General features: G+C 46.6%; 1 protein-coding gene across 4 annotated transcripts in view; it reads right to left on the bottom strand.

Moving 5' to 3' along the window:
• Positions 1-25978, bottom strand: part of USP13 (ubiquitin specific peptidase 13) — a 129967-nt gene that overhangs the window by 57179 nt on the left and 46810 nt on the right. For all 4 annotated transcript variants that reach the window (XM_003734800.6, XM_035273659.3, XM_035273660.3 and 1 more), the window contains exons 4-8: positions 25072-25193; positions 19224-19366; positions 17090-17274; positions 7396-7490; positions 5865-6052 (exon numbers count right to left, since the gene is read on the bottom strand). In XM_003734800.6, the coding sequence (XP_003734848.1) occupies positions 5865-6052; positions 7396-7490; positions 17090-17274; positions 19224-19366; positions 25072-25193 (733 nt within the window). The remainder of the gene's footprint in view (positions 1-5864; positions 6053-7395; positions 7491-17089; positions 17275-19223; positions 19367-25071; positions 25194-25978) is intronic.

The raw sequence follows: 25978 nt of genomic DNA, 5'->3' as shown, positions 1-25978 counted from the left end.
CAGCTCCTCCGAGTCCTCTGCCTGACCCCCTTTCCTTGGGTTTCCCCGTCTGTCCTCGTGGATCAGTTTGAGAAAGCACCCTGCTAAGTCAGATTAGTGAAAATCGCCCATGCTTGCTATCCAACCAGCCCGGCCTGCCTTCAGCAATAATCCCGCCAAGTCTGAGTAGCCAGAAAGCCCTTATCCTAGACTTTCCTCTTTGCGATTTTCCATCCCTTGCCCCACCCAACTCCTTGGTTATAAATCCCCACTCGACCATGTTGGAATCAGAGTTGAGTCCAATGCGCGCCCCAGTCCAAGGCCCTGTTGCCATGTTCCTATTCCTGCCTTAGCATCTTCAGCAAGTGTTTGGGTAATTTTTTTCTTTAACATTAAAAGTTGTTCCAACAATCTCAATGTGAGTATTAACAGTAATAGCAGCGACAGCTGCCATTTCCTAAAGGGCTTCCTGTATTAACCTGTTGAGTCTTCATGGCAACCACCTGAGCAAGGGATTGTTGTTATCATTATCCGCATTTGAGAGGTGAGAAATTGGAATGCAAATTCGTTAGGCAGCTTCCAAAGCCTCCAAGACACCTGAAATCCCAGCACTTTTAGAGGCCGAGGCGGGATGATTGCTTGAACCTAAGAGTTGAGACCAGCCTGGACAACACAGAGACTCCATCTCTACAAAAAAACTTTTTAATTAGCTGGGTGCAGTAGGATGTACTATAGTTCCATAGCTGCAGCTACCTGAGAGGCTAGGGTGGGAGGGCTGCCTGAGCCCAGGAGGTCAGGCTGCAGTGAGCTCTGCTCGTACCACTGCACTCCAGCCTGGGGTGACAGAGCAAGACCCTATCTCAAAAAAAAAGCCTATCAGGGAGGGAGTAATGAGGCCCAGAATGGACCCAAGCAGCCTGGCACCAGGCCACGCTCAGAACCACTCTGCTGGCTGTGCCTGCTGTCCCTGTAATCCCTCCTGGCAAGCTTATCCTGACGGAGCAGTGCCAGCTCTAACACTGACCTCCAATCATCATGCACAATCACTCCTTCCACTGCTTCAATTCACTTCTGATTTCACACACTGTACTCTGTTATTCTTTCCCCGTTGTCTTCGACCTCTAGCCTGGAAGCTCCAGGAAGAGGAATCCGAAAGCAGACCCCTTTCTCCGGCCCTTCATTGCCCCCTCCCCCAACTTCTCTGGCCTCCTCTGCCACTGTGTCCCCCCAGCCCACAACACCCCCACCACTGGTCCCTCCTGCTGCCCCAGCACGTGACAAACTTGCTCATGTCTCAAGGTCATGCCTTCTGCTGTCTCTCTCCTGGGATGCTGTCTCAGAGATCCTTATTCAGCAGCTCCTTCTCAAGTCTGTTGACAAGCCACCTCCCCAGACCCTTAGATAAAACAAGAGGGGCCGCCCTCACCCTTCCTGACTCCCGACCATCTGCTCCTGACTGGCTCTCTTCTTAGCACGTCACCACTTGCAGCTTTATAATCTGCTCATGATACACTGTGGCTGCATCTCCACCAAATCTCATCTTGAATTGTAGCTCCTATAATTCTCACGTGCGGTGGGGAGGGACCCAGTGGGAGATAAGTGAATCATGGGGGCAGATCTTTCCCATGATGTTCTTGTGATAGTGAGAAACTCTCACGAGATCTGATGGTTTATAACTGGGAGTTCCCCTGCACAAGCTCTTGCCTGCCACCATGCAAGGTGTGACTTTGCTCCTCATTTGCCCTCTGCCATGACTGTGAGGCTTCCCCATCCATGTGGAACCGTGGGTCAATTAAACCTCTTTCCTTTATAAATTAACAGTCTTAAGTACATCTTTATTAGCAGTGTGAGAACAGACTGATACATCTTGTTTAGTATCTGTCTTTCCAGAGATTATACACTAGAATGTAATCTCATGAAGGCAGCAACTTCATCTAAATCACTGCATCTCCAGCAGAAGAATAGCATCTGACATGTAAAAGACACTCTAAATATTTGTTGAATGAATACATTTATGTCACACAATCACACAACTAACTTCCATAACTGAGTACTGATAACCAAACAGAAAAAGCATTATTGCAGTGAAGCCCCAGCAAAGAACCATGACACACTATCAGTTGGCAATGACCTCTAACTACTAGAAACTTCCAGGCACCCGCTGTCCACAAACTCAGGAGTTGTAGCTCAGATAATGTACCTACATCAAAATTAACAAAGCACGCTTCTCAGGGCCAGTCCCATTCAAAGGACAAACACAACAGAAGCCAAACTTCGGAGCTAAACTATTTAGATGCAAGGGCTCCGCTGAAGAATCCCAACATGATGAACTCAGGTGCTCTCTTCTGATCCAGTTTGAGTCACATCTCAAAACCTGACAAGACAAAAACCTCCCTGGAAAGGTGCACACTAATGAACAGACTGATGCTTTAAGGCAAGATAGAAGAGAAGAGGTAAAGAGAATAAACCTTTTTTTTTTTTTGAGACACTGTCTCACTCCCTCACCCAGGCTGGAGTGATATGGCAGGATCTGGGCTCACTGCAACCTCTGCCTCCCGGGTTCAAGCAATTCTCCTGCCTCAGCCTCCCAAGTAGTTGGGATTACAGGCGCCTGCCACCATGCCTGGCTAATTTTTTAGTAGAAACGGGGTTTCACCATGTTGGCCAGGCTGGTCTTGAACTCCTGACCTCAAGTGATCCACCCACCTCAGCCTCCCAAAGTGCCAGGATTACAGGCATGAGCCTGGCCTGTAATTACTGTGCCTGGCCGACAATTTATCTTTGATGTCAGAAAAGTCCACTTTGCTGGCACCTGAGGTCAGGGAGAAAAAGAGAGAAGTCCATTTTGCTATCACTTATAGATCCCTTTTCTAACTGATGAAGAAAACCTTCCATTATAACAAAATTAAATTAAAATGCAGAAGCCATGCTAGATAATTTTCATAGCTGTTATACCTTCTGCTTGTAATCTGGCAATTCTTAAAAGGATGTAGCTACGCTATCTATCAATCCATCCTAGTTGTCATTCCATTGGTACACCAGTTTATTTCGATTCGATCCTCAATGAAAAGGATTCTGAAATGTAAACCAGGTTCAAGTGGCAGACTGAGGAATCAGGCCAAGTTCCCAAATCACACTACGACTGTTCATGAGCCACTCAGTCTTTCTGAGTCATTTTTCTTTTCTTTCCATTTTACTTTTCTTTAATTTTCTTCTTCTTATTTATTTATTTCTTGAGATAGAATCTCACTCTATCACCCAGGCTGGAGTACAGTGGTGCGATCTCAGCTCACTGCAACCTCTGCCTTCAAGCAATTCCCCTGCCTCAGCTTCCTGAGTAGCTGGGATTACAGGCACCCGCCACCACACCTGGCTAATTTTTGTATTTTCAGTTGAGATGGGGTTTCATGATATTGGTCAGGCTGGTCTTGAACTCCTGACTTCAGGTGATCCACCCAGCTTGGCTTCCCAAAGTGCTGGGATGATAGGTGTCAGCCACCACACCCAGCCAACATATATTTTCCATTAAAGAAAAACCCAGAGAGTTAACTCTTTGTCAAACTTTGAAGTGTAGGGTGAATTTTTTTTAACTGCAGGTTGTAAAACACCAAGAGTCGTGTCGGGCTTCATAAGAAAAGAACACAAGTTTCTTTCATTCTAGTTTAAAAGAAACAATTATACTACTGCTACCAGAGGATAGTCCTTCAACAATTTCAAAAAGGATCTTGGAGCATAAATCATGGAAGATGGAGCTACGCTGCTCCCCAAATGATAACACAGGTGTGAGAAGTAGGTAAAAATATATACAAATCACAGGGTTTCCTATCTGAGCTTCGACCTCGCTCTGGCCAAAGCCCGTGTCTGCCCTCCTCCTGCACGTGCATCAGCTCTCCCTGCTTCAAGGCTCGTCTGACCGCCTCCCGCCTTTCTCCTTCATGGAATGTGCCTCATTTATAAGCCTGCCGTTGTTCCTATGCCTCTTCTCTTTATGCTGTTTCTCCTCTTACTTCCTGCCTGGGGGATGAGGACCCCATCCTTCTGTTCACCACCCACCCCACACACTTGGCACACTGCTTAGCAGAAAAGAACTCACTCTATTGGCTGGATGAAGACATGAAAACTAGACATGGAAAATGAACCATGAATTTTCAAAGCGAGAAAACAGCACAAAGAGGTAAGTCTCCAAACACCAAGAGAGGAAAGAGAAAGGTATGTGACGTACTTTGGATCAGCTCCTTTAAAGCCATTAGGATTTCAACTCCACATGGGTGAAGCAAGAGCCTGGACTGTTCCTGAATGTTGTCTGCCTGTCTGAGCTCACACACGCCCTCGTCCACACTTAAACCACGAAGGAAACCTACCTCTGGAACACGCTAGGGTGACCCTCTGCACTGAGGCAGTGGCTGCCCACCAGGCCCAGCCCCCGGCTCTAGCCCCCGCCCTCAGTACAACCCGAGGGAGAAAACAGCCAGCCACAGACCCAGCTGCTGAGCCCCTCGGCGTGGGAAGAGGAAGGGTCTTGCACGGGCAGTCAGCGAGCACCTAAATCAGTGCCTCCCAAATTACTGTGGTAAAGGGGCACCTGTTTTGTTTCTTTCAACTCGGGCAGATGATACCTTTTAAAAACACAGTTAGTGAGGCTGGTTAATGGGTACAAAAGTATCATTAGAGTTAACAAGATCTAGTGTTTGATAGCACAACAGGATGACTAGAGTCAACAATAATTTGTTGTGTATTTTTAAATAACCAAAAGAGTGAAATTGGAATGTTCCTAATACAAAGAAATGATAAATGCTTGAGGTGTCGGACACCCCAATTACCCCAATTAATGTGATATTACACATTGCATGCCTGTGTCATTATATCACATGTACCCCATAAATATATACACCTGCTATGTACCCAGAATAATTAAAAATAAAAAAACCTGGCTGGACACGGTCGCTCATGCCTGTAATTACAGCACTTTGGGAGGCTGAGGAGGGTGGATCACGAGGTCAAGAGATAGAGACCATCCTGGTCAACATGGTGAAACCCCATCTCTACTGAAAAAACTACAAAAATTAGCCAGGCATGGTGGCGCACACCTGTAGTCCCAGCTACTCGGGAGGCTGAGGCAGGAGAATCACTTGAACCTGGGAGGCGGAGGCTGCAGTGAGCTGAGATGGCACCACTGCACTCCAGCCTAGTGACAAAGCGAGACTATATCTCAAAAAAAATAAAAAATAAACTTAATAGTGAAAAAATACAATTAAAAGAAATTATTAGAAAAGTGAAAGGCCGATTGTAAGACACAACAGCAACGTCAAATTGTCACGACAGTTTCCCCACACTCACTCCCCACTTCTGAACGATGCCAGCAGCACGAGGCCCAGCACTAGCTGCTGAGCCACACTAAGTAGCCAGCAGTGGAAGTCCCAACTCCCTGAGGAGACTCCAGCCCACCGTAAGAAAATCACTAACCAGACCAAACACGGGGTCACCCCCAGCACATCTGCAGGAGGGAACCGGCAGATCTGCTATGAAGATTAATGATTAATATATTCTTGGTACGTAGGGTGACGGTCAAAAAGCAGCAATCATTATTAATAACAAAGCCCTGTCCGGTGTTTTTCAGTTCACAAAGCTCTTCTTATCCCACCTGATCCCCATAATACTCGACAAGTGTTCTCACTCAGTCTCTGTAGAAGGTGGGCCTCAGAAAAGTGGCAAAAGGTCCTGAAGCCATAAAGATGGGCTTTCCAGTGTACTGAGCAGACCGGACCAAGAGAGGCAGGGCGGGGCTGCAGGGCTGGGGCTGCATGGGGGGCACTTACACCCTCTGGAACTCCAGGATGCTGGCTGGACCTAGAGGGGCAGGGCGGGGCTGCGTGGGGGGCACTTACGCTCTCTGGAACTCCGGGATGCTGAAGATGGCCTGCATGACGGAGCTAAGGTAGCAGCTGTTGCCCAGGTTCTTCAGCCCCGTGTAGCCGGGACCGTACATCGGCTTCAGCTTTGTGCCCGACTCCTGGATCACCTCCCACTCACTGACCCTCGGCTTGATCTCATTGTCCTGGAGCCCATTCTCCGTCTGAGACAAAGTCATCAACAAGAAACAACCTTCAATGTGATTCCCATTCAAAGGTCAGGTCCCATTAATTTTTTCTAATATCATAGGATGTTTCTGCCATTTTTTTCCCATTACCTAGAGAAACAAACAATGTAAACAAAAAAGCCTGAGAGATGGTGGTGGTGGCACATCAGTGAGAATGTACGTAATGCAGGAACGCCATGTTTAGAAACAGTTAAAATGGTAGACTTCAGATTACATATATTTTACCACAATTTTAAAACACACATGAAAAAGATCGTAAAGAGAGGCTGGGTGCAGTGGCTCATACCTATAATCCCAGCACTTTGGGAGGCTAAGGCAGGCAGATCACCTGAGGTCAAGAGTTCGAGACCAGCCTGGCCAACATGGTGAAACCCCATCTCTACTAAAAATACAAAAATTAGCTGGGTGTGGTGGCGCACACCTGTAGTCCCAGCTACTCGAGAGACTGAGGCAGGAGGATCACTTGAACCCAGGAGGTGGAGGTTGCCGTGAGCTGAAATTGTGCCACCGCACTGCAACCTGGGTGACAAGAATGAAACTCCGTCTCAAAAGAAAAAAAAAAAACACAGATTTTAAAGAGAGAAAGACTGAAAGGGAAAGAGATAAGAGGAGGATAAAGAACAAATAGGAATCAAAAAGAAGCAAGTGGACTAAATTCAAGGGAGTATTCAATGCAACACAGCAAAGGACAAGGCCAGGCAGCCGTAGAGGATATGGAATAAAACCATGAGACTTGAGAGTGCCTTGAAAGAGGAGTGAGGTGTGAAGAAGGCAGAGAAAAGCAGAAATGAGTGACAAAGTGGGAACAAAGAGGGCAGGAAGGCGAAGAGAGTGAGGTGGCCTGGAGGGAAAGGGCTACATGAATGCACGTTTGAATCCTTAAAGGGAAACAATTCCACAGTCACACATCTGCTCGAAAATGCAACGTGAGAGGAAGCAGCACTTCTCCACCAACGGTCATGTGTTGGTTTATTCGCTCTGTCCCTAGGAGCCTTGCTTCCCTTCCTGAAATTAATTAAAGTGATGTTGGTCACAGATCATTTTAAAGGTCATCTCCTCACACCATCTGCCTTTTTCGTGGACAATGAATGATTCACATAACTGCCCATGAAAGGAGGCTGATTTTGCAAGTAAACTCCAACTCAACCAAGAGAAAACTCTTCATTAAATGCAAGAAGGAAATGCAACAATTGAAAGCTACAACCTATAAAGTGAAGACCCCTGTTAGAGGAATTATATAAATAAACCAAGCAGCTCCCGGGGCCTCCCCCCACCCCCACCCCATGCAAGGTGGAAATGGAAACCAAAGGAGGCCTCACCCCATGCATGTGGAGCATGTCAATTCCAAAATGCGCCAAATGCTTGGCCAGGTGAGGGTCCAAAACAGGCTCTTCTTCTTGAAAAGAATAAACATCTAGCGGGCAAAGAGAAAATGAGCAGCAGTCAGTCGTCAAGTCACTGAATAGCCAACAGGTATTCTGAACTCCCACTGTCCACCAGGCGTGGGCTACGTCACTGAACAAAATAAAAACTTTCTGACATTCAACAAGGGGAAAGATAAGTGATAATAAATAATATGGAGGCATTTTTTGTAAATATACCCATATATCAGTTCTTTTGACATTTTGGAAAGTTTTAAGTTTCTTTTTTTTTTGAGACAGAGTTTCGCTCTTGTTACCCAGGCTGGAGTGCAATGGCGCGATCTCGGCTCACCGCAACCTCCGCCTCCTGGGTTCAGGCAATTCTCCTGCCTCAGCCTCCCGAGTAGCTGGGATTACAGGCACGCACCACCACGCCAAGCTAATTTTTTGTATTTTTAGTAGAGACAGGGTTTCACCATGTTGACCAGGATGGTCTCTATCTCTTGACCTCGTGATCCACCCGCCTCGGCCTCCCAAAGTGCTGCGATTACAGACGTGAGCCACCACGCCCGGCCAGAAAGTTTTAAGTTTCTAAAGCAAGAAAAGAAAAAAAAAAAAGAACAGTATCTAAAGTTAAAGGTATGTAAACATAAATGCCTCCCGCTCAACGTTTCTAACCAGAACCACAGGGACATAACTCTGAGCTCAGAAAGAGGGCTGGGTGCTGGAGGAGAGAGTGACAGCCATTCACCGACGGCGGGGGAACCTCGGGGGGGGGACAGAGAGGACACACGGGCTCTCGGGCAGCCTGCTCCATCCAAGACAAAACTAAATTCTGCCCGTGAACCCTCTAGGTCCTCAAACCTGCCCCTCACGCCTCCACCTCCCGCCTGCCCCAGCATCCCTTCTTTCCTACCTTCCTGTCCACTCCTCACAGAGCCAGTGAGAGGTCTGTGAAGACTGTGGCACCTCCCAAGTGGGTTCGCCTCGTAGCACACACAGAAAATGACCATACTTGGTATTCCAGGGATACCGAGGACTCAGCCGTCCCCGCTGGCCCTGCTGCCCCAGGGGTCCACATCCCAGCGGGCTGAGAGGCATCGGTGTTGGTTAGCTCTGTGCTGAGGTGGGCGGCCTCTTTCCTCAGGATACTAATATCCCACCTGACAACAGGAGGCTTCTGACTGAACCTGTCTTCTCAAAGTGGGGGTGTGGACTCAAAGCAGCAGCCTCACCTGGGAGCTCACTGGAAATGCAGAATCCTGGGCCCTGCCCAAGGCCTACTGAATGAGAATCTGCATTTTTAACAAGCTCGTCGGGTGCACAGTGAGGTTGGAGGACTGTTTAGTTTTCCGAAACTATCCAAGGTGCTGCCCTATCCATCCTCACACACAGTGCGGCAACAAAGACAGAACAGACATTTCCAAGCCCATCTTCAGATAAGGAAAAAAGGCTCCTGAAGGGTAGGTGATTTTTTGCCTTAAATCCCACAGGTGGCCCAGAACCCAGCTAGTCGGACTCCTGGCCCAGTCTTCTTCCCTCTACAGCAGAATATTTATATCTGTGCAATACACAGGTATAACAGAACACCAGTCGGGTGCAGTGGCTCACATCTGTAATCGCAGCACTTGGGGAGACCAAGGCAAGAGGACCACTGGAGGCCAGGAGTTTGAGGCTACCGTGAGCTGTGACAATGCCACTGCACTCTAGCCTGGGGGACAGAGAGGGACCTTGTCTCTAAAAAAAACAGGGGGGGAAAAGAGTGTTTCTAAAGAAGGAAAAAAAGAAAACACATATATATGTATCAGAGCAGGACACCGACAGACTTGGTGAAGCCCCCTAGGCCCTTAAAAGGAATGAAGCCTCAGCACCCACCATTTCTTCACGCTCAGATTTGAAAACCAAAGTCTCTAACAAGGAAAACAGATCTGAAGATAACAGTCTTTGGGACAGTGTAAGACAGACTGTCCAAAGAGTCCCCCATGCCTTGGACCATCATCAGGGGAAGAAAAGTAATGCACAGAAGCTATGGTGACCTTCTGTCCCACACCCAGATGTACGGAGACTCACTGCTCCCAAAAGAAATTCAGTCTTTCTATTTTTACTAAGTAAAACGTTGTATAGCTTTCTTCTGTACTCCTCTCCCCCCGGGGCCCCATTATAACTGTGGATAGCAGCCCTCATTTATACTTTTTAAATATAATTCAGTGTTCCCAAAAGCAAAACCAAAGACAAAATCTCAGCCCAATTGAGAAGAAAATTTCCAAAAAAAATTAAATATTAATAAAACAAGCAAAAACCTTTGAACTAATAACTTGAAACAAATACATCAACAGTATTTTAAATCTATGGCAGGGGACCAAAAAATTCCACTCGAATACTAGCTGGAAGGTGCAAGTGGCACTCCCTGGGCACTTTACTGTAGGGAGATAGTTTGAAGACCTAAGCCTTTAAGCCCCTAATGACCAGGGCTGTATTCGAAATAACGAAACTGCTGCAAGTGGACGAGTGGCATTGGCCTGGGATTTTGAAATAAGTGAAAACCACACAGCCCTCCACCGTTCGTAACGCATTAGGCTCTGGCGACACTGAGAAAAATCACATTTCATGCCTCCCGTCCTTAACTGCTCCAAAGAGATGACCAGATTTGGTCAAACGCTACAGCTATTTCTCATCCCATAGACAAAAACAGTTTAGTGAGTAACATGCAAGAACCCTGAAGATGAACTGTGGCCGTCAAACTTGGTAATCATGAAGCATTTATACGTATGCAGAGAAAGAAGTCTCCAGTGGGCTCCGTGGCTGAATACGCCGTGTGCTATGTTCTTCAACAGAAGCTCATTTTATTCCCAGCCTCACCTCAGCAAAGGCAGGTCTTCGCGCAGAAACTACGGCAGTAACCAGGCAACTGCTGACAAGAATCACCCTTCACGTTCCCCAACTTGGCCTAAAACTTGAAGCCAAGACCACGGTCAGGAAGTTCACAGAGGGATCCTCCCAGGAATAGCCCAAGCAGCGTCTCATGAGTAACTGCGTTCATTTGAGAAGTAAACCTGTCATCGTTTCAAGTTAAATGACAGACTAAACCAGGAAGAGCGGGAGGCAGCAATCCAGCAGCAGAAGAAACAGGACTTTTAAAAATGGTTTTGAACAAGAATATCGCATTTGTGTGATTGATCAAGGATAAAATAAAAATAAAAAATAAAGAAAGATTAATTAAGAAAAAGCTTAGAGAGCAGAGACAGACAGAGATGAACCAGGAGCAAGGCTGAGAATCTCTAAGAAACCAGATCAAAGTGGTGATGATCATTTGTAATCTCTGAATGGGAAGATTTCTTTTTCTCTCTCTCTTCTGTTTTGTCTAAATGTATTATATTTTGATGGAAAAAAAGGTTTTCTAAGTAATTCCCAGAGATGAACGTGACGCTACTGAATGGTACACTGTTAGGACTAGCGTGCCTGGCATGGGTCATACCTGGACCACCATGATTAACTCACGCATTCATCGTGGTCAGCAGCTATTAACTGAATGCCAAATACATACATATCCCGAGGATATCATGTTAAATAAGTCTCTTCCCTCATAAGTTTAAAGTTTAATATTTCAAATAGTCTTACAAGAAATGCTGGCTTGGTGTGAAGGATCGCATGGTTTAGCCATGTTACTTAATGCCCTTTCCTAGGCCTCAGAAAACGGCAGGAATCCAGATTCTTCCTCTAGATTCCCCTACAGGGAAGTAGAAGGGAGAGGAGGTAAAAATGTACTTCAGCAAGTCCTGTGTCAAAACTGCGGTGGCTCACACCTGTCATCCCAGCACTTTGGGAGGCAAGGGTGGATCACCTGAGGTCAGGAGTTCGAGACCAGCCTGACCAATACGGTGAAAGCCCATCTCTACTAAAAATATAAAAATTAGCCGGGTGTGGTGAAACCTTCTTATAATCCCAGCTATTCGGGAGGCTGAAGCAGGAGAATCACTTGAACCTGGGAGGCAGAGGAAGCAGTGAGCCAAGATCGTGCCACTGCACTCCAGCCTGGGTGACACAGTGAGACTGTCTCAAAAAAAAAAAAACTAGGGAAGCCAGCTTTGGTGACCTTCTCTCACAAGTAGAGGGAAAGCAAAGTTCCTGGTCAAACACCAAGTGACAAATGACAGAGGAGAGGCTGAAGTAAGGTTCTCCTCAGAGTCAGTGCAGCTCCACTCACCCCAACTCCATGTCTCCACCAGTACACATTTGTGTGCCTCTAAGCCATCTGCCACAGACAGGAAATAAAAAACACAGGACAACTCCGCAACTACACTAGAAAAATAAACGCAAAACACATCAGGCCAGCAGGAAGGATCTCTCTAAAGAGAGAACAGGCTGTAATCCCAGGACTTCTAGAGGTCGAGGCAGGAGGATAGCTTGAACCCAGGAGCTGGAGACCAGACTGGGCAATATAGTGAGACCCTGTCTCAGTTTAAAAAAAAGAGAGAGAAGGAGAACAGGGCCAGGCACAGTGGCTCACATCTATCATCCCAACACTTTGGGAGGCTAAGGCAGGAGGATCATTTGAGTCCAGGAATTCAAGGCCAGCCTGGGCAACATAGTAAGACTCCATTTCTACAAAAAAATGAAAAAAAAAAAGTGTTGAGTGTGGTGGCAAGCATTTGTGCTCCCTGCACCTGGGAGGCTGAGCGCAGAGGCTCCCTTGAGCCCAGGAGGTCAAGGCTCCAGTGAGCCATGACTGCACCACTGCTCTCCAGCCTGGACAACAGAGTGAGACCCTGTCTCAAAAAAAAGGAAAGAAAGACAGAGTGAGTGAGAGTCAGTGATAACCGCCAGGCCAGACAGAGCCTAGACTGTAGTCAGGAAAAGCAAAACAGGTAAGAGTAAAAAGATGTCAATAAAATAGAAAAAAAGAAAAGAAAAACGGTAAATCAGAGGAGCCAACATTCTCTTCCTTTTTTTAATTTTTGAGACAGGGTCTCACTAAGCTGCCCAGGCTGGCCTCAAACTCCTGGCCCAAGCCATCCTTAAAACACAGCCTCCCAAACAGAAGCAGATTTGGTTGGTGTGTTTTCCTCCATTTGTTCGTTCCATATTTGCTGAGCACCTACTATGTGTGAGGGACACTAATAGACGGTAGATATAATGGCACCCAAGAAATGCAGCATTAGGCACTGCTGTACTTGGTGGCCACTATTCAATAAACTGTTACAGGGTCTCGTGAAAAGTACCCTGAGGAAGGAGCACGAAGGACCACAGAGGCACACAGGAGGGGCCCAGACCAGGCCAGAGCTAAGCTGAAGTACTCCATGCCCCGATTACACACCTGGGCTGGGGACACTCCAGGGATTCAGATGAAGTACTCCATGCCCCGATTACACACCTGGGCTGGGGACACTCAGGGACTAAGATGAAGTACTCCATGTCCCAATTCCAGACCCGGGCTGGGGACACTCAAGGAACTAAGCTGAAGTACTCCATGCCCTGATTACACACCTGGGCTGGGGACACTCAAGGGACTAAACTGAAGTACTCCATGTCCCGATTACACACCTGGGCTGGGGACACTCCAGGGACTAAGATGAAGTACTCCATGCCCCGATTACACACCTGGGCTGGGGACACTCCAGGGACTAAGATGAAGTACTCCATGCCCCGATTACACACCTGCGCTGGGGACACTCCAGGGACTAAGATGAAGTACTCCATGCCCTGATTACACACCTGGGCTGGGGACACTCCAGGGACTAAGATGAAGTACTCCATGCCCCGATTACATACCTGGGCTGGGGACACTCCAGGGACTAAGATGAAGTACTCCATGCCCCAATTACACACCTGGGCTGGGGACACTCAAGGGACTAAGATGAAGTACTCCATGCCCCGATTACACACCTGCGCTGGGGACACGCAAGGGACTAAGATGAAGTACTCCATGCCCCGATTACACACCTGGGCTGGGGACACTCCAGGGACTAAGCTGAAGTACTCCATGCCCCGATTACACACCTGGGCTGGGGACACTCCAGGGACTAAGATGAAGTACTCCATGCCCCGATTACACACCTGCGCTGGGGACACTCAAGGGACTAAGATGAAGTACTCCATGCCTCGATTACACACCTGGGCTGGGGACACTCCAGGGACTCAGATGAAGTACTCCATGCCCCGATTACACACCTGCGCTGGGGATACTCAAGGGACTAAGCTGAAGTACTCCATGTCCCGATTACACACCTGGGCTGGGGACACTCCAGGGACTAAGATGAAGTACTCCATGCCCCGATTACACACCTGGGCTGGGGACAAACCAGGGATTAAGATGAAGTACTCCATGCCCTGATTACACACCTGGGCTGGGGACACTCCAGGGACTAAGCTGAAGTACTCCATGTCCCGATTACACACCTGGGCTGGGGACACTCCAGGGACTCAGATGAAGTACTCCATGCCCCGATTACACACCTGGGCTGGGGACACTCAAGGGAGCTTATGGCCAGGTCAGGGGTAAGCAAAACCGAAGATGAAAGATCACCTTGAGGTGCTGGCACAGCCAGTGGAATAGGCAATTTCACAGCTGTCTTGGGCACCTCAGGAAGACTCTCCTGCAATCACCTAATTCACCGAAGCGTCTCTGGGTAAACTGGTTTCCTGATAGAAGAAAAACACACCCTATCCTGCCTCCGTCCTGCCCTACCCTTTCTACCAAGAACCTCATCCTTGCCTCGCCCAAACAATGTGTCCTCCCCGAGTGGAAAGCTTTCTGTTTGTTTCTTGCTGTACCCATGGGGACCCGGAGTAGAATTTCACATGGGGCCCGTTCTTCCTACACATGCCACACTCCGGCCTGAACTGAGGGACCAGGGCCTCTTTGAAAAACTAAATCTAAGTTGAGACCCCAAGGATGAGGAGCAGTGTCTCAGTGGACCAATATATCCTTATCGGGGGAAAGGAAATCAGGGTCATCAGATCACACTACCATTAAATACTTGAGTCCAAACCTTCTTGGATTCCACATTCACCAAGCAATCTTCTAAATATAATTCCGCTTCCCACGGGGAAGGAATGTACTGGTCAAGCGGACATCAACATCCTACTTACTGGCAGTTGTGGCTCTCATTGTGAACTGAAAAACAAACACCCTGACTTTGAGACTTTGTCTCTTGTGTGCTGAATGGGCCTGCGTGACCCCAGCGAGTGTGGACGATCAAACCGTCAGTCATGGAAACTTCACCAGGTGATGGCTACCCCCAGACAGAGGGCACCCGACCCCCGGGTCTCAGTGTCCACAGGACTCATCATTAGACATTTAAGAAAACTTTATGCAGGTTTTTATTAATTTATGTGGCTTTTAAATACACAGTAAGTTACAGCTAGCAATCTATTAAACAGACTTAAAGGAGGCCAAAATAGAATGCAAACATCCCATAAACTAATATGACATTGTAATTAGGCAGAAAATAATCACTTTTATTAAAGCCAACTCTGCACAACATATGCAGGAATCGAAGCCTGACCTTCTTCAGTCAACGTTGTTTTAGCTAAAGGAATTCACAACCCTTGTCACGGCATGTGCGATCTGCACGGCCATGGTCAACGTTTCACACTTTCTATGATTGACATGGAAGTACGCATCAAATACTGTCACTCCTATGACAAGAAAAACCTTAAAGCTTCTTTCTTCTTCACAAAACAACAGCAGCTATGGAAGGTAATTCTTAATAATCAAAGAGTTCTTAAAAAACAATTTTTAAAAACCTAAACCTACAAGAAAATTGGCCTAAGAAACTCAGAAGAAAGAACTACAAATGGCCAAGAATACTAAGAAAAATATTCAGCCTCCCTAGTAATGCAAATTAAAACAAGATACCGATTAGCAAAGGTTATTTTTTTTAAGTCTTAATACAGAAAGTTGTCAAGGATTTGTTGAAATTGATACTGTCATATACTGCTGATGAGAATGGAAATTATTACAACTATTTAAAAGAGAATCTTGACAACTGAAAATTTTGAAGATTCAACTCTTTGTCATAGAAATTTATTCTTTTTTTTTTTTTTTTTTTGAGACGGAGTTTCACTCTTGTTAACAAGGCTGGAGTGCAATGGCCCGATCTCGGCTCACCGCAACCTCCGCCTCCTGGGTTCAGGCAATTCTCCTGCCTCAGCCTCCTGAGTAGCTGGGATTACAGGCACGCGCCACCATGCCCGGCTAATTTTTTGTATTTTTAGTAGAGACGGGGTTTCACCATGTTGACCAGGATGGTCTCGATCTCTTGACCTTGTGATCCACCCGCCTCGGCCTCCCAAAGAAATTTATTCTAAATAAATAACTAGACAAACACAAAAAATTTGCATATATTCAAGGATGTTCATCAGAATAGAAAAAAATTGTAACACTGAATAGTGAAATAATTTATGAAACAATCATAAAATACTGAAGAATATTTAATAAAATAGAAAAACAATGTTAAATAGAAAAAATAAGTAATAAAACTTTATACGGGTGTGATCAAATTTTTGTAAAAATGTGAGGTGGATGTGTGTGTGTACGTGTGTGTATACGTGTGAACTGATTAACCCTTTAAAAAAAGACTGAAGTGAAATATCTACATTACTCACAGTGACTAGTCTAGAGGGTGGGATTACTACTAGTTTGCATTAATTTATCTAAATTTTTATCTGTTTTCTACAGATGTTACACTGAGTATCTGTTTGGTGCATAATCAAGATGAAAATATAAAACTTTCTTGGCTGGGCACACTGGCTTACACCTGCAATCCCAGCACTTTGGGAGGCCGAGGCTGGCAGATCACCTGAAGTTGGGAGTTCGAGACCAGCCTGGTCAACGTGGTGAAACCTCACCTCTACTAAAAATATAAAAATTAGCCAGGCATGGTGGCAGGTGCCTGTAATCCCAACTACTCGGAAGGCTGAGGCAGGAGAATCGCTTGAACCTGGGAGGCAGAGGTTGCAGTGAGCCGAGATCGCACCACCGCATTCCAGCCTGGGTGACAGAGTAAGACCATCTCAAAAAAAAAAATCGTACAGCTGTGTAATGTATTTGTGTTTTAAGTTAAGTGTCACTACAGGAATGTCCAAAAGTTAAAAAGATTAAGTTTATAAAGTAAAAGCATTAGAGTAAGAGGTTAATTTATTATTCATAAATATAGTGTAGCCAAGTGTAAGGTGACTCTGCAATACCGAACACTGACTTCACTCCCCACTCACCCACCCACTCATGCAGAGAAGCTGCAGTCCTGCCTGCTCCATTCTTGGAAAGTGTCCTGTACAGGTGAGCATTTTCCATGTCATACCGTATAGCTGCTGTAGCGTTTCCAGGTTTCAATATGTCCAGATATACAAATACTTACCATTGTGTTCACACAGCAGTCAGCACAGTGCCGTGCTGGACAGGTTTGTAGCTGAGGAGCAAAAGGCTACATCGTGGAGCCTGGTTGTGAAGGAGACTGTGCCATCTAAGCTTGTCCAAGTATACTCGGCGATGTTCACACAGGAAATCACCTAATGACGCATTCTCAGAATATACCACCGTCCTGGGCTGTCTGAATCCCGAGCCTACACCCTCCAACCACCTGGATTCGGGGATTGGTTAAACCTAAGAGGAAGCCAGTGCATGTCCTCAAGTCAGTAAAGGCACACTCACCTGCCCCATCAGGAGTGATGGTTCCCAGTTTCACGGCTAGCGGGTAGCCCGTGTCTCTGTAATGCTCCAGAGCATGCCCGTTGCCCCCAGAGCTGTCAAAGAACCACTTTCCACACAGAACAGAGCCGTCAGTCAGATTCAGCCACAGGTTTTCTCGCAGGTCGCATCTGGCACACTTCCAACCACTGCAAAGCCATTGGAGAGCGGTCAGAACAGCCAGAGAGCATCGTTTTAAAAATTCACATCTAAGACAACAGAGCATTTCCAGCAGGCAGGTTATAGCAGAGGCGTGGTGGAATCACAAACACTGGTGCTTCCCCATATTCTCCCCTTAAAACACTGTTGGCCAGACGCGGTGGCTCATGCCTGTAATCTCAGCACTTTGGGAGGCTGAGGCAGGCAGATCACCTGAGGTCAGGAGTTCGAGACCAGCCTGGACAACATGGCGAAACGCTGTCTCGATTAAAAATACAAGAAATAGCCAGGCGTGGTGGTGCGCACCTGTAATCCCAGCTACTTGGGAAACTGAGGCAGAGAGAACTGCTTGAACCCAAGAGGTGGAGGTTGCAGTGAGCTGAGATCATGCCACTGCACTCCAGCCTGGGAGACAGAGCAAGACTCCATCTCAAAAAAAAAAGAAATTGTTTCTTCCCCAGAGCAGCAGGATCACTCAGCACCCTGCCCGCCACCCAGATGTGGGCCAGCCCCTCCAGCAGTTCTGACGGGCTCTTTTACTTTCGAAAACTGACACACAAGTTGGGGCTAGGACAGGAGCCCATTTCCTTGCAGTTCCTCCATGAGAGACAGAGGAGCTTGACCAAGTTTAAAATATTAAGGATCTTGTGTGTATAAATGGCTAGAGTCCTAAAGCATTAATCACATGGAATACAACTAGTTTATACAAAACCTGACTCCACTGCAAATCTAAATTAGTCAGAAAGGAAACCAATTTGACTAAATGCTAAATGCCAACTATGTGCCAAGTACTTTCCAGAAGTCTCATCATTTAATCCTAATAAACACCTTTCAGCATCACTGTTTTTACAAATGGAGAAACGGAGGCCCAGAAGTCACCCTCGTTTCCTGAGACCACACAGCAGGTGAACACAGTGCAACTGCCAGGTTTCAAACAAATCAGACACATTCCTAATCCATCTGCCTCTGTGATCACACGGGCGCCTCGTAAGAGGAGGCATGAATGGAGCCCAAAGGCTATTCCAGCCAAAATGTGACAACCAAGGACTTGTGAGTGGGATTCCCCTAAAACAAGACTCTGAGACAAAGCACTAAAGAAAAATGGCTTGTCTGGGAGGTGATCCCAAGGAAGAGGAGAAGACACAAGAAAGGGCCAGAGCTGCTGCAGGGTATGTCAGTGAGCCAAGGTACACTATGGGCAACTGGACTCGGGCCATGTGGGGAACTGCAGGAGACAGGTATCCCACCTGGAGGGGCAGGAAAATGGGGTATTACTCCACCCACGCCACAGCCACTGGTTTGGGGCTGCCCCAGGAGGAGGGAGGAAGCTTCACTCCGACGTTTCTGACTGTCCCAGGCACCAGCCATACTGGCTTCAGCAAGCAGAAAACGTGCTCAAGCCAAGGGTTGCAAGTGCTTGCAACTGGCAGCTTCAGGACAGGGAAGGGCTTGGGGTATGGGCTGGGCACATTCAGCATCTACTACAAAGGTACACACAATTTCAGAGAGGTTTTATATTCACTTTCAATAAAAGGCATCTGGGGCCGGGCATGGTGTCTCACGCCTGTCATCCCAGCACTTTGGGAGGCCAAGGCAGGCGGATCCCCTGAGGTCAGGAGTTTGAGACCCAGCCTGACCAACATGGAGAAACATTGTCTCTACCAAAATTCGCTGGGGGTGGTGGCACACACCTGTAATCCCAAGTACTTGGGAGGCTGAGGCAGGAGAATCACTTGAACCCAGGAGGCAGAGGTTGCGGTGAGCTGAGATCACACCATTGCACTCCAGCCTGGGCAAGTAGAGTGAAACTCCATCTCAAAAATAAAAATAAAAGGCGTCTGGTAAGAAAAAATATAACTGCCAATTCAAAACAGAGAAAACAAATATTCATGTGGCCAGTTTTAGGGAGTAAAGTTCAATTCTCCGACTTGACTCTCACCTTGGAGGAATCCTGACACCATTGTCCAGCTGGGTGAGGTTGTTGGCGTATTTCGACACTGGCAATTCATTTTCCCATGTATCTGGGTCCTGCTTTCTGTACGGAGATTTTGAGCTGAGAACAGCATCGCAAGCGATTGTTACCTGTAAGACAAACCCAGATGTGATATAAAAAACAGTCTGGGAGGATGACAGTTTGCTAGTGAATAGCAAATCCACCCGAATGTGAGTTTAAACCTGAAGAAATGCACACAGCATAGCTGTCACAGGAGCGAGAGCCTGTTTTCCTGCACTTGCCCTGCATCCAGCTAGGTCTGTCCCTGAACTATTGACAATGGCACAGAGAGCAAGAAACTGGATTCATTTTCTAAGCCCAAGCTTAGAGGTCAGATTTAACAATTCCTACAACTTAGCAAGCAGGGTGAAAAGTAGGAGGTTAACAACTTACAAGGGTGAAATCAGACACAGGAGTGCCCAGGACTTGCCCAAGTAGTCTGTCTCCCTCATAACAAATGTACACTCAGCTATCCAGCATCTCGACTCATCACACAACGGCATGTGGTCAAGGGCACTCGAACGGCATGGAAGCAGCCTGGCTCCTTTTCTTAATCTGGTTCAAATGTGACCCTGGACAGGAACATGCCTGGGTGTCTCTGTACCAGACCAGTCCCCATCACGAGCAAATCGGCATCAACTGACCGCAGGGGAGGACGGAACAGACTCTCTGCCTTCTCCCTGCCCGACTGATCCTGGCCAAATGCCTGTTACCCAATTTGCTATTGGCTTAATGTTGTAAGCTATTTCCAGCTGTCTTTTAAAAACATATATTCTGGTTTCAAGGTAAACTGGTACTGCTGCTTTGGAAACGTTTGGAAGTTCATCAAATAGTTAAACAGTTACCACATGACCCAGTAATTCTACCATAGGCCTGCACCCAAGAGAAATGAAGATATGTGTCCACGCAAAAACTTGTACACATTGTTCACAATAGCATTATTTATAATAGTCAAAAACTGGAGCTGGGCACAGTGGCTCATGCCTGTAATCCCAGCACTTTGGGAGGCTAAGGCAGGTGAATCACTTGAGGTCAGGAGTTCGAGACCAGCCTGGCTAACATGGTGAAACCCCAGCTCTACTAAAAATACAAGAATTAGCTGGGCGTGGTGGCGTCCATCTGTAGTGCCAGCTACTTGAGAGGCTGAAGCAGGAGGATCGCTTGAACCTCGGAGGTGGAAGCTGCAGTGGGCTGAGAATGCACCATTGCACTCCAACCTGGGCAACGAGAGAGAAACCCTGTCTCAAAAAAATTTTGTAACAAAAAATAAAAATAATGGAAACAACCCAAAAGCCGATGGATATAACAAATAGAATGTAAGATAAAATGTTGAACATACAATGGAATGTTATTTGGCAGTAAAAAGGAATGAATATTGCTATGTGCTACAATATAGATGAACCTTGAAAAGATATTCTAAGTGAAAAAGCCAGTCACAAACAACAGCATATTACATGACGCTGTTTATGTGAAACGCCAGACTAAGCAGGTCTGTAGAGATAGTAAGTAGATTTCTGAGTGCAGCAGGCTCGGCTGGAGGAGGGGCTGGAGGACAATGGGGTGTGGGGTTTTTGGTGAGGCAAGAGAAACATTCTAAAATTAGATAGTACTGATGGATGCCCAACTCTGAATATAATAAAAGCCACTAAATTGCTAAAAAAAAAAAATTAACAAAATACGTCATCTATATCACTAATATCCTGCACAATGGGCTGACCATTTTCCCCTGAGTAGTACTTTCCCATGTGTCTAGGTCCTAGATTCTGACCCTAGAACGAAGGAAGAACGAGGAACAATGGAGGAAGTGCCCTCAGCGGCCATGTCTCCCCACCTTGCCCACAGGCGATTCCCAGGAGCTGCGTGTCCACTCCACCTCAGCCCTCCTGGTCCTGGCCACCATTGTGGTTCCCCCATGGCTGCACGACAGCCTCCTCACAGCGGCCTTTCCTCTGCCCCTGCCCCTCCTCTCTGCACAGCAGCCAGGGTGATCTGCTATGAAAATTACATCCCATCCTTCCCCAGCTTAAAACTCTCCAAGGTTATACTGACCACTACTGATGGATGACACTGAGCTCCTCAGCCAGGAACAAGGAGCGGGTCCCTGGCCTCAGCAAGCTTATAATCCATTAGAGATCAGGATACAGTTAAGCCTTTCAAAGGAGATCCTCCCATTTATCTCCCACCACAAAGGCTGTTGCATAACTTGCATTTTCTTTCCATTATGAAAACTCATCTCCTATCACCTTCACAAGTGCCCACAGAAAATAGAGATGAGGTCACCACAAGCCGCTTTCAGACTTTATGGGTTTGGGACTTGCCACCTCAGCACTTCTGGCCAGGACTTCTTCCTCGTTCCTGACTGTGAGGAGCCCAGTGTCATCGGTCAGCAGTGGTGAGAGTTTGGGGTGGAGAAGGGCAGGATGTGACTTTCACAGCAGATCACCCTGGCTGCTGTGGGGGCAGAGGGTGGAAGGCCACAGCAAGGAGGCCATGTGCAGCCTCCTCATCTCTCCAGTCTGACCTGTTAGAGCCCCCTTGTTTGTTTCACCAACTACCTGATCACGTCTGTGTCCTCCTTAGGACAGTCTCCGCCCCTCCTAGATCTTCTCTAAGCGTCTGGTTTGCAGTGCACTTTGGTTCTGAACAACTCAGACAGAATACTTCTCCTTTGTCTTTGAGTATCTTTCTGGCTGACAACCAACAAAACATCCTTAGTCTTCTGCGCCTATAAAACACTGATCCAGTGTTTCCAGAATATCATCCAGAATCACTTAAAGGCCCTTTTTATGGGTGACAGCTGAAGGTCAGCATCCGTCATCCTGTAATCACACTGTGAATTATTTTTCCCTGGGTATGTTATCTGAAGTGAAGTGAAAAGACCTTGGTACTAGCCCGGGCTCCATCCCAAGCCTTCATAAGACTCCAGTTCAGTTCTGCACTGGAACTAGCTCAAACTGGCTCAGAAGAGGCCAGCTTTAAATTTTAGGAAATTTGGCAAGGTGGTTGCTAAACACGGCCATTATAAAACATTAAATCATACAAACTTACAACTAAATAAAATGTTTTTGAAAAGGTGACATGGAATCAAAAATTCTTCACTTCCTAGTTTTTTGCTGTATCTTCTTATTATCTATGTGCTCTGGAGGTTTTCTTCACATGCATGTCAGCTGCATTCTGGAAATTCTGTGTAATGGTCTGCGACTACCAGTCTCCTTCCAACACCGCATTCAGTGATGTCACTTAGACAGCCTGAAATCAGCCACGGTGAGAGTATTTACACCATGGTATCAGCAGACACTGCAAAACAGGGCTTTTTCCCCCTAGGGAGCCCATTGTTAAACATTCACTGCTCCAATGGCTGGTGTCAAAAATGAAGGCATTGGATTTCAGGCTCCAAGTTCCCTGCTGAGCTCACAGTGCTCTGACTCTGTGAACCCAGCATCACCCAGGGGCGGCTTAACATTCTGGTAGAACCTACAGAGTAATTCTCTGAAACTGAAATTCTTCTGTGCTAAGATGCTTAGGAGATAAAGGAAGAATCACCTGGTGAGATGCTTTGAGCTCAATACTTTTTGTCATTTAAAAGTTTAAAAAGAGAATTGTCATCGCCAAAATGTGGCAAAAGCATGAAAAGAAAATATAGTAACTTCTAGGTAGATAAACCCATCCGTTACCATGAGGTAAGCCCAGGCTTTGCCTGTAATCCCCCCACCCTCATCTTCCAAATAATCTTCTCTTCTTTTCTCATTCTTAAAGTATTTCTTAATACTAAAAGGCTCTATATTAAAAATGATTATATATCTTGCTAGATTCAGATTTCTATGGCACTTCTCTTATTTTAAATAAGAGTATTCACATTTCAAATTATACTCCAAGTGCAATAATAAAAGGTTTTTTTATTAACTTTTTTTAACATAAAGTCTTATTCATGAGGGACTGAAAGGAAAATAATTTATCATACCATGGATTCACAATGTGTCTTCTCTTCTGACAGCAGAAATAAGTCATTTTAAACAAGGCAATAAGAACTCTCAGTATTACGGAAATATAAGTATTAGTATATAATTTCAGGTAATGCATGAGGTAAGGCCATTTTGTCCACTAATATATTTTATCCTTGGTAATGGCCACGAGTCAACACGGAACTGGAGAAAGCAAAGGTAATTTAATTCCGCGTGCCTTACTGAACACTGTGCACTTCGAACTAAAAGAAGAGGAACGATAAATAAATACACACAAAATTCTCATTTCTATAGTCTTAGATGTAAGGTAGATTGGGGCAAAAGAGAATGAATGGTGGAAATCTTAGTCCCTAATGACAAGGAAACCCCAAGCACAAATGTCCCCTCTCAGCAGGGGCAAGCGAGCAGATGGCAACAGAAAGAGTCTCGCAAGCTCCAGAAGACTCTGGGACCTAAAGAGCTGGCTTTGGTTCCGGCCTAGTTCAAGGAGGGAAAAACGGACAGGCGTGTCTAAATCCAACCCACCCTGACCCACTGCCATCTGTGGCCAGGCTCTGGGAAGACAAGGTGTGCACAGAGTGGAAAGAGGAAAAGAAACGGGAGATGAGAAGAAAAAAAGGAAAGAGGGCAAAGTGGCCCAGGCACTAGAGGAAAGGAGCGAAGAGCAGGGGACAGTCGGGGTCCCTGCGGCAGCTCTGCCGTGCCCACTCCTGGCCGCAAGAACCAGAGGAAAGCAAACCTGCCTTCCCTGTCTCACCACCAGCACCTCCAGCTTCAAGTTGAGAAAAATCAAGGTCCCTCCACAAAACTGGATTAGGAAGAAAAGAGGAGGGAAGAGGAGGAGGAACCTCACAGCTAGAAATACCTAAAACCTAGAAAGTAGCCTTCGTTCCCACAGGGACTGAAAGTGAAAAGAAGGTTCCCTTGCTCCCAGGGCTCCTGCAGATGTGTGGTTTGTAAATGCTTCGTTCTTTCCGTCACTGCACTGCTATTGTTTCAGCAATGAGCACGTTACCTGGAAGGCCCACGTAATAAACATGGTAAAAAGACGTCATCCCACTGATCAGAAAACAGTCCCTACAGTTCTGGGGTGTACAGTTTGAAAATCTAAGGAACAGACAGTGATTCAGGAGGCAAGAAGCCTGCCCAACCTGGAGACCAGCCTAATGAGCCACAGGCCCAAACAGCACGCAAGGTGAGAGAGCAAAAGGCCCAGCGCTACTGAAACGTGAGCCTTTAAGAGACAGCAAAAGGCCCAGCGCTACTGATCGTGAGACTGCAGGACCCCGTCACGAACAGAAGAGGTGACCCGGTGCGGTGGCTCACGCCTATAATCCCCGCACTTTGGGAGGTTGAGGCAGGTGGATCACCTAAGGTCAGGAGTTCGAGACCAGCCTGACCAACATGAAGAAACCCAGTCTCTACTAAAAATACAAAAATTAGCCGGGCATGGTGATGCACACCTGTAATCCCAGCTACTCGGGAGGCCGAGGCAGGAGAATCACTTGAACCCGGCTGCTCGGGAGGTGAAGGTTGTGGTGAGCCAAGATGGCGCCACTGCACTCCAGCCTGGAAACTCTGTCTCAAAAAAAAGAGACGAGGTATGCACACGTACAGGCCAGCACTACTGAAACGTGAGACTGCAGGGCCCCGTCACAGAAGAGCTGTGCCCGCGTTCACCTCATTCTGATGCTCTCTGTCAGTCCACCCACTCTCCCTGCCCCACCCCTGCACCCCGCCCCTGCACACACACACCACACACACACACACACACACACACACCTGACACAGAGTCACGCGCATCTAGCTAGCCGCCGCGCACACTCACTGACCAGGGCTGGTAACTCCTCAATATTTGGTAGTGCTATTTCATAGTGATCTGGGAATATAACAAGTTTGGCTTCATCTTCATATTCCAAATCGTCGCTATTTAAATCGTCATCAGTATCTAGATCTGAGGAGAAAACAAAAACAGAACAAGAAGTGAGGAACGCAGCACCCCACACTGCTCTGCGAAAGCCACAAGTCCGGGCGATGCGACACTGAGGCTGTGACATCTACGGCCTGCTCCTCTGACGGGGCGGGCCGTCGTCCCAAACCAGCAGCAGCTTCCCTGTCCAGTTCTCCCAAGTCGGGAACACTTACTAATCAGTGACTGATGTATAGAGAAGACTGAGCCATTTCATAAAGCTTTACACTTAACATAGACCAATGTGCAAGATACTCAAAGAATGTCTCAGAAAGAAAATGTCTTAGAAATTCCTAAAAAGGAAAGGATTGGTAATTCCGCTGTCAGGTACCCACCCGGCTCCTGATTTCACAATAGGCTGGAATAGTTGTTTGGTTTTTGGGGGGTTTTTTTACAACATATAATGTGAAAGTATGGTTTTAGAGTTGATACACTTAGGTTCAAGTCTGGCTCTAAAACATAATGTCACTTTGGGCAAGTCACAAACTCTCTAAGCCTTAATTTTCCCATTTCTTGCATGGAGATAATAGCATATATCTCACATAGTTCATACAGGAGATAAACAAGAACAAGAGACCTGGCAATATAACAGGTAGTCAATACGTGTTAGCTATAATTTAAAAACAGAATCTCCCTCTTGCTCTCTCCCTCTCCCTCTCTTAGAGTGTTGAGTTACTGCATAGTAGACCAGAGGCGGAAGCCCTACAATGTGAGCGGTCAGATTGTCGTTGGCTGCGGAGAATTCTCAAAAAGAAAGATGAGCTCCTTGG

This window comes from Callithrix jacchus, chromosome 15 (genome assembly GCF_049354715.1).
Source record: "Callithrix jacchus isolate 240 chromosome 15, calJac240_pri, whole genome shotgun sequence".
Lineage (NCBI taxonomy): Eukaryota > Metazoa > Chordata > Mammalia > Primates > Cebidae > Callithrix > Callithrix jacchus.
The sequence above is the reverse complement of the archived record's forward strand: the minus strand, read 5'-3'. Positions and strand labels throughout refer to the sequence as shown.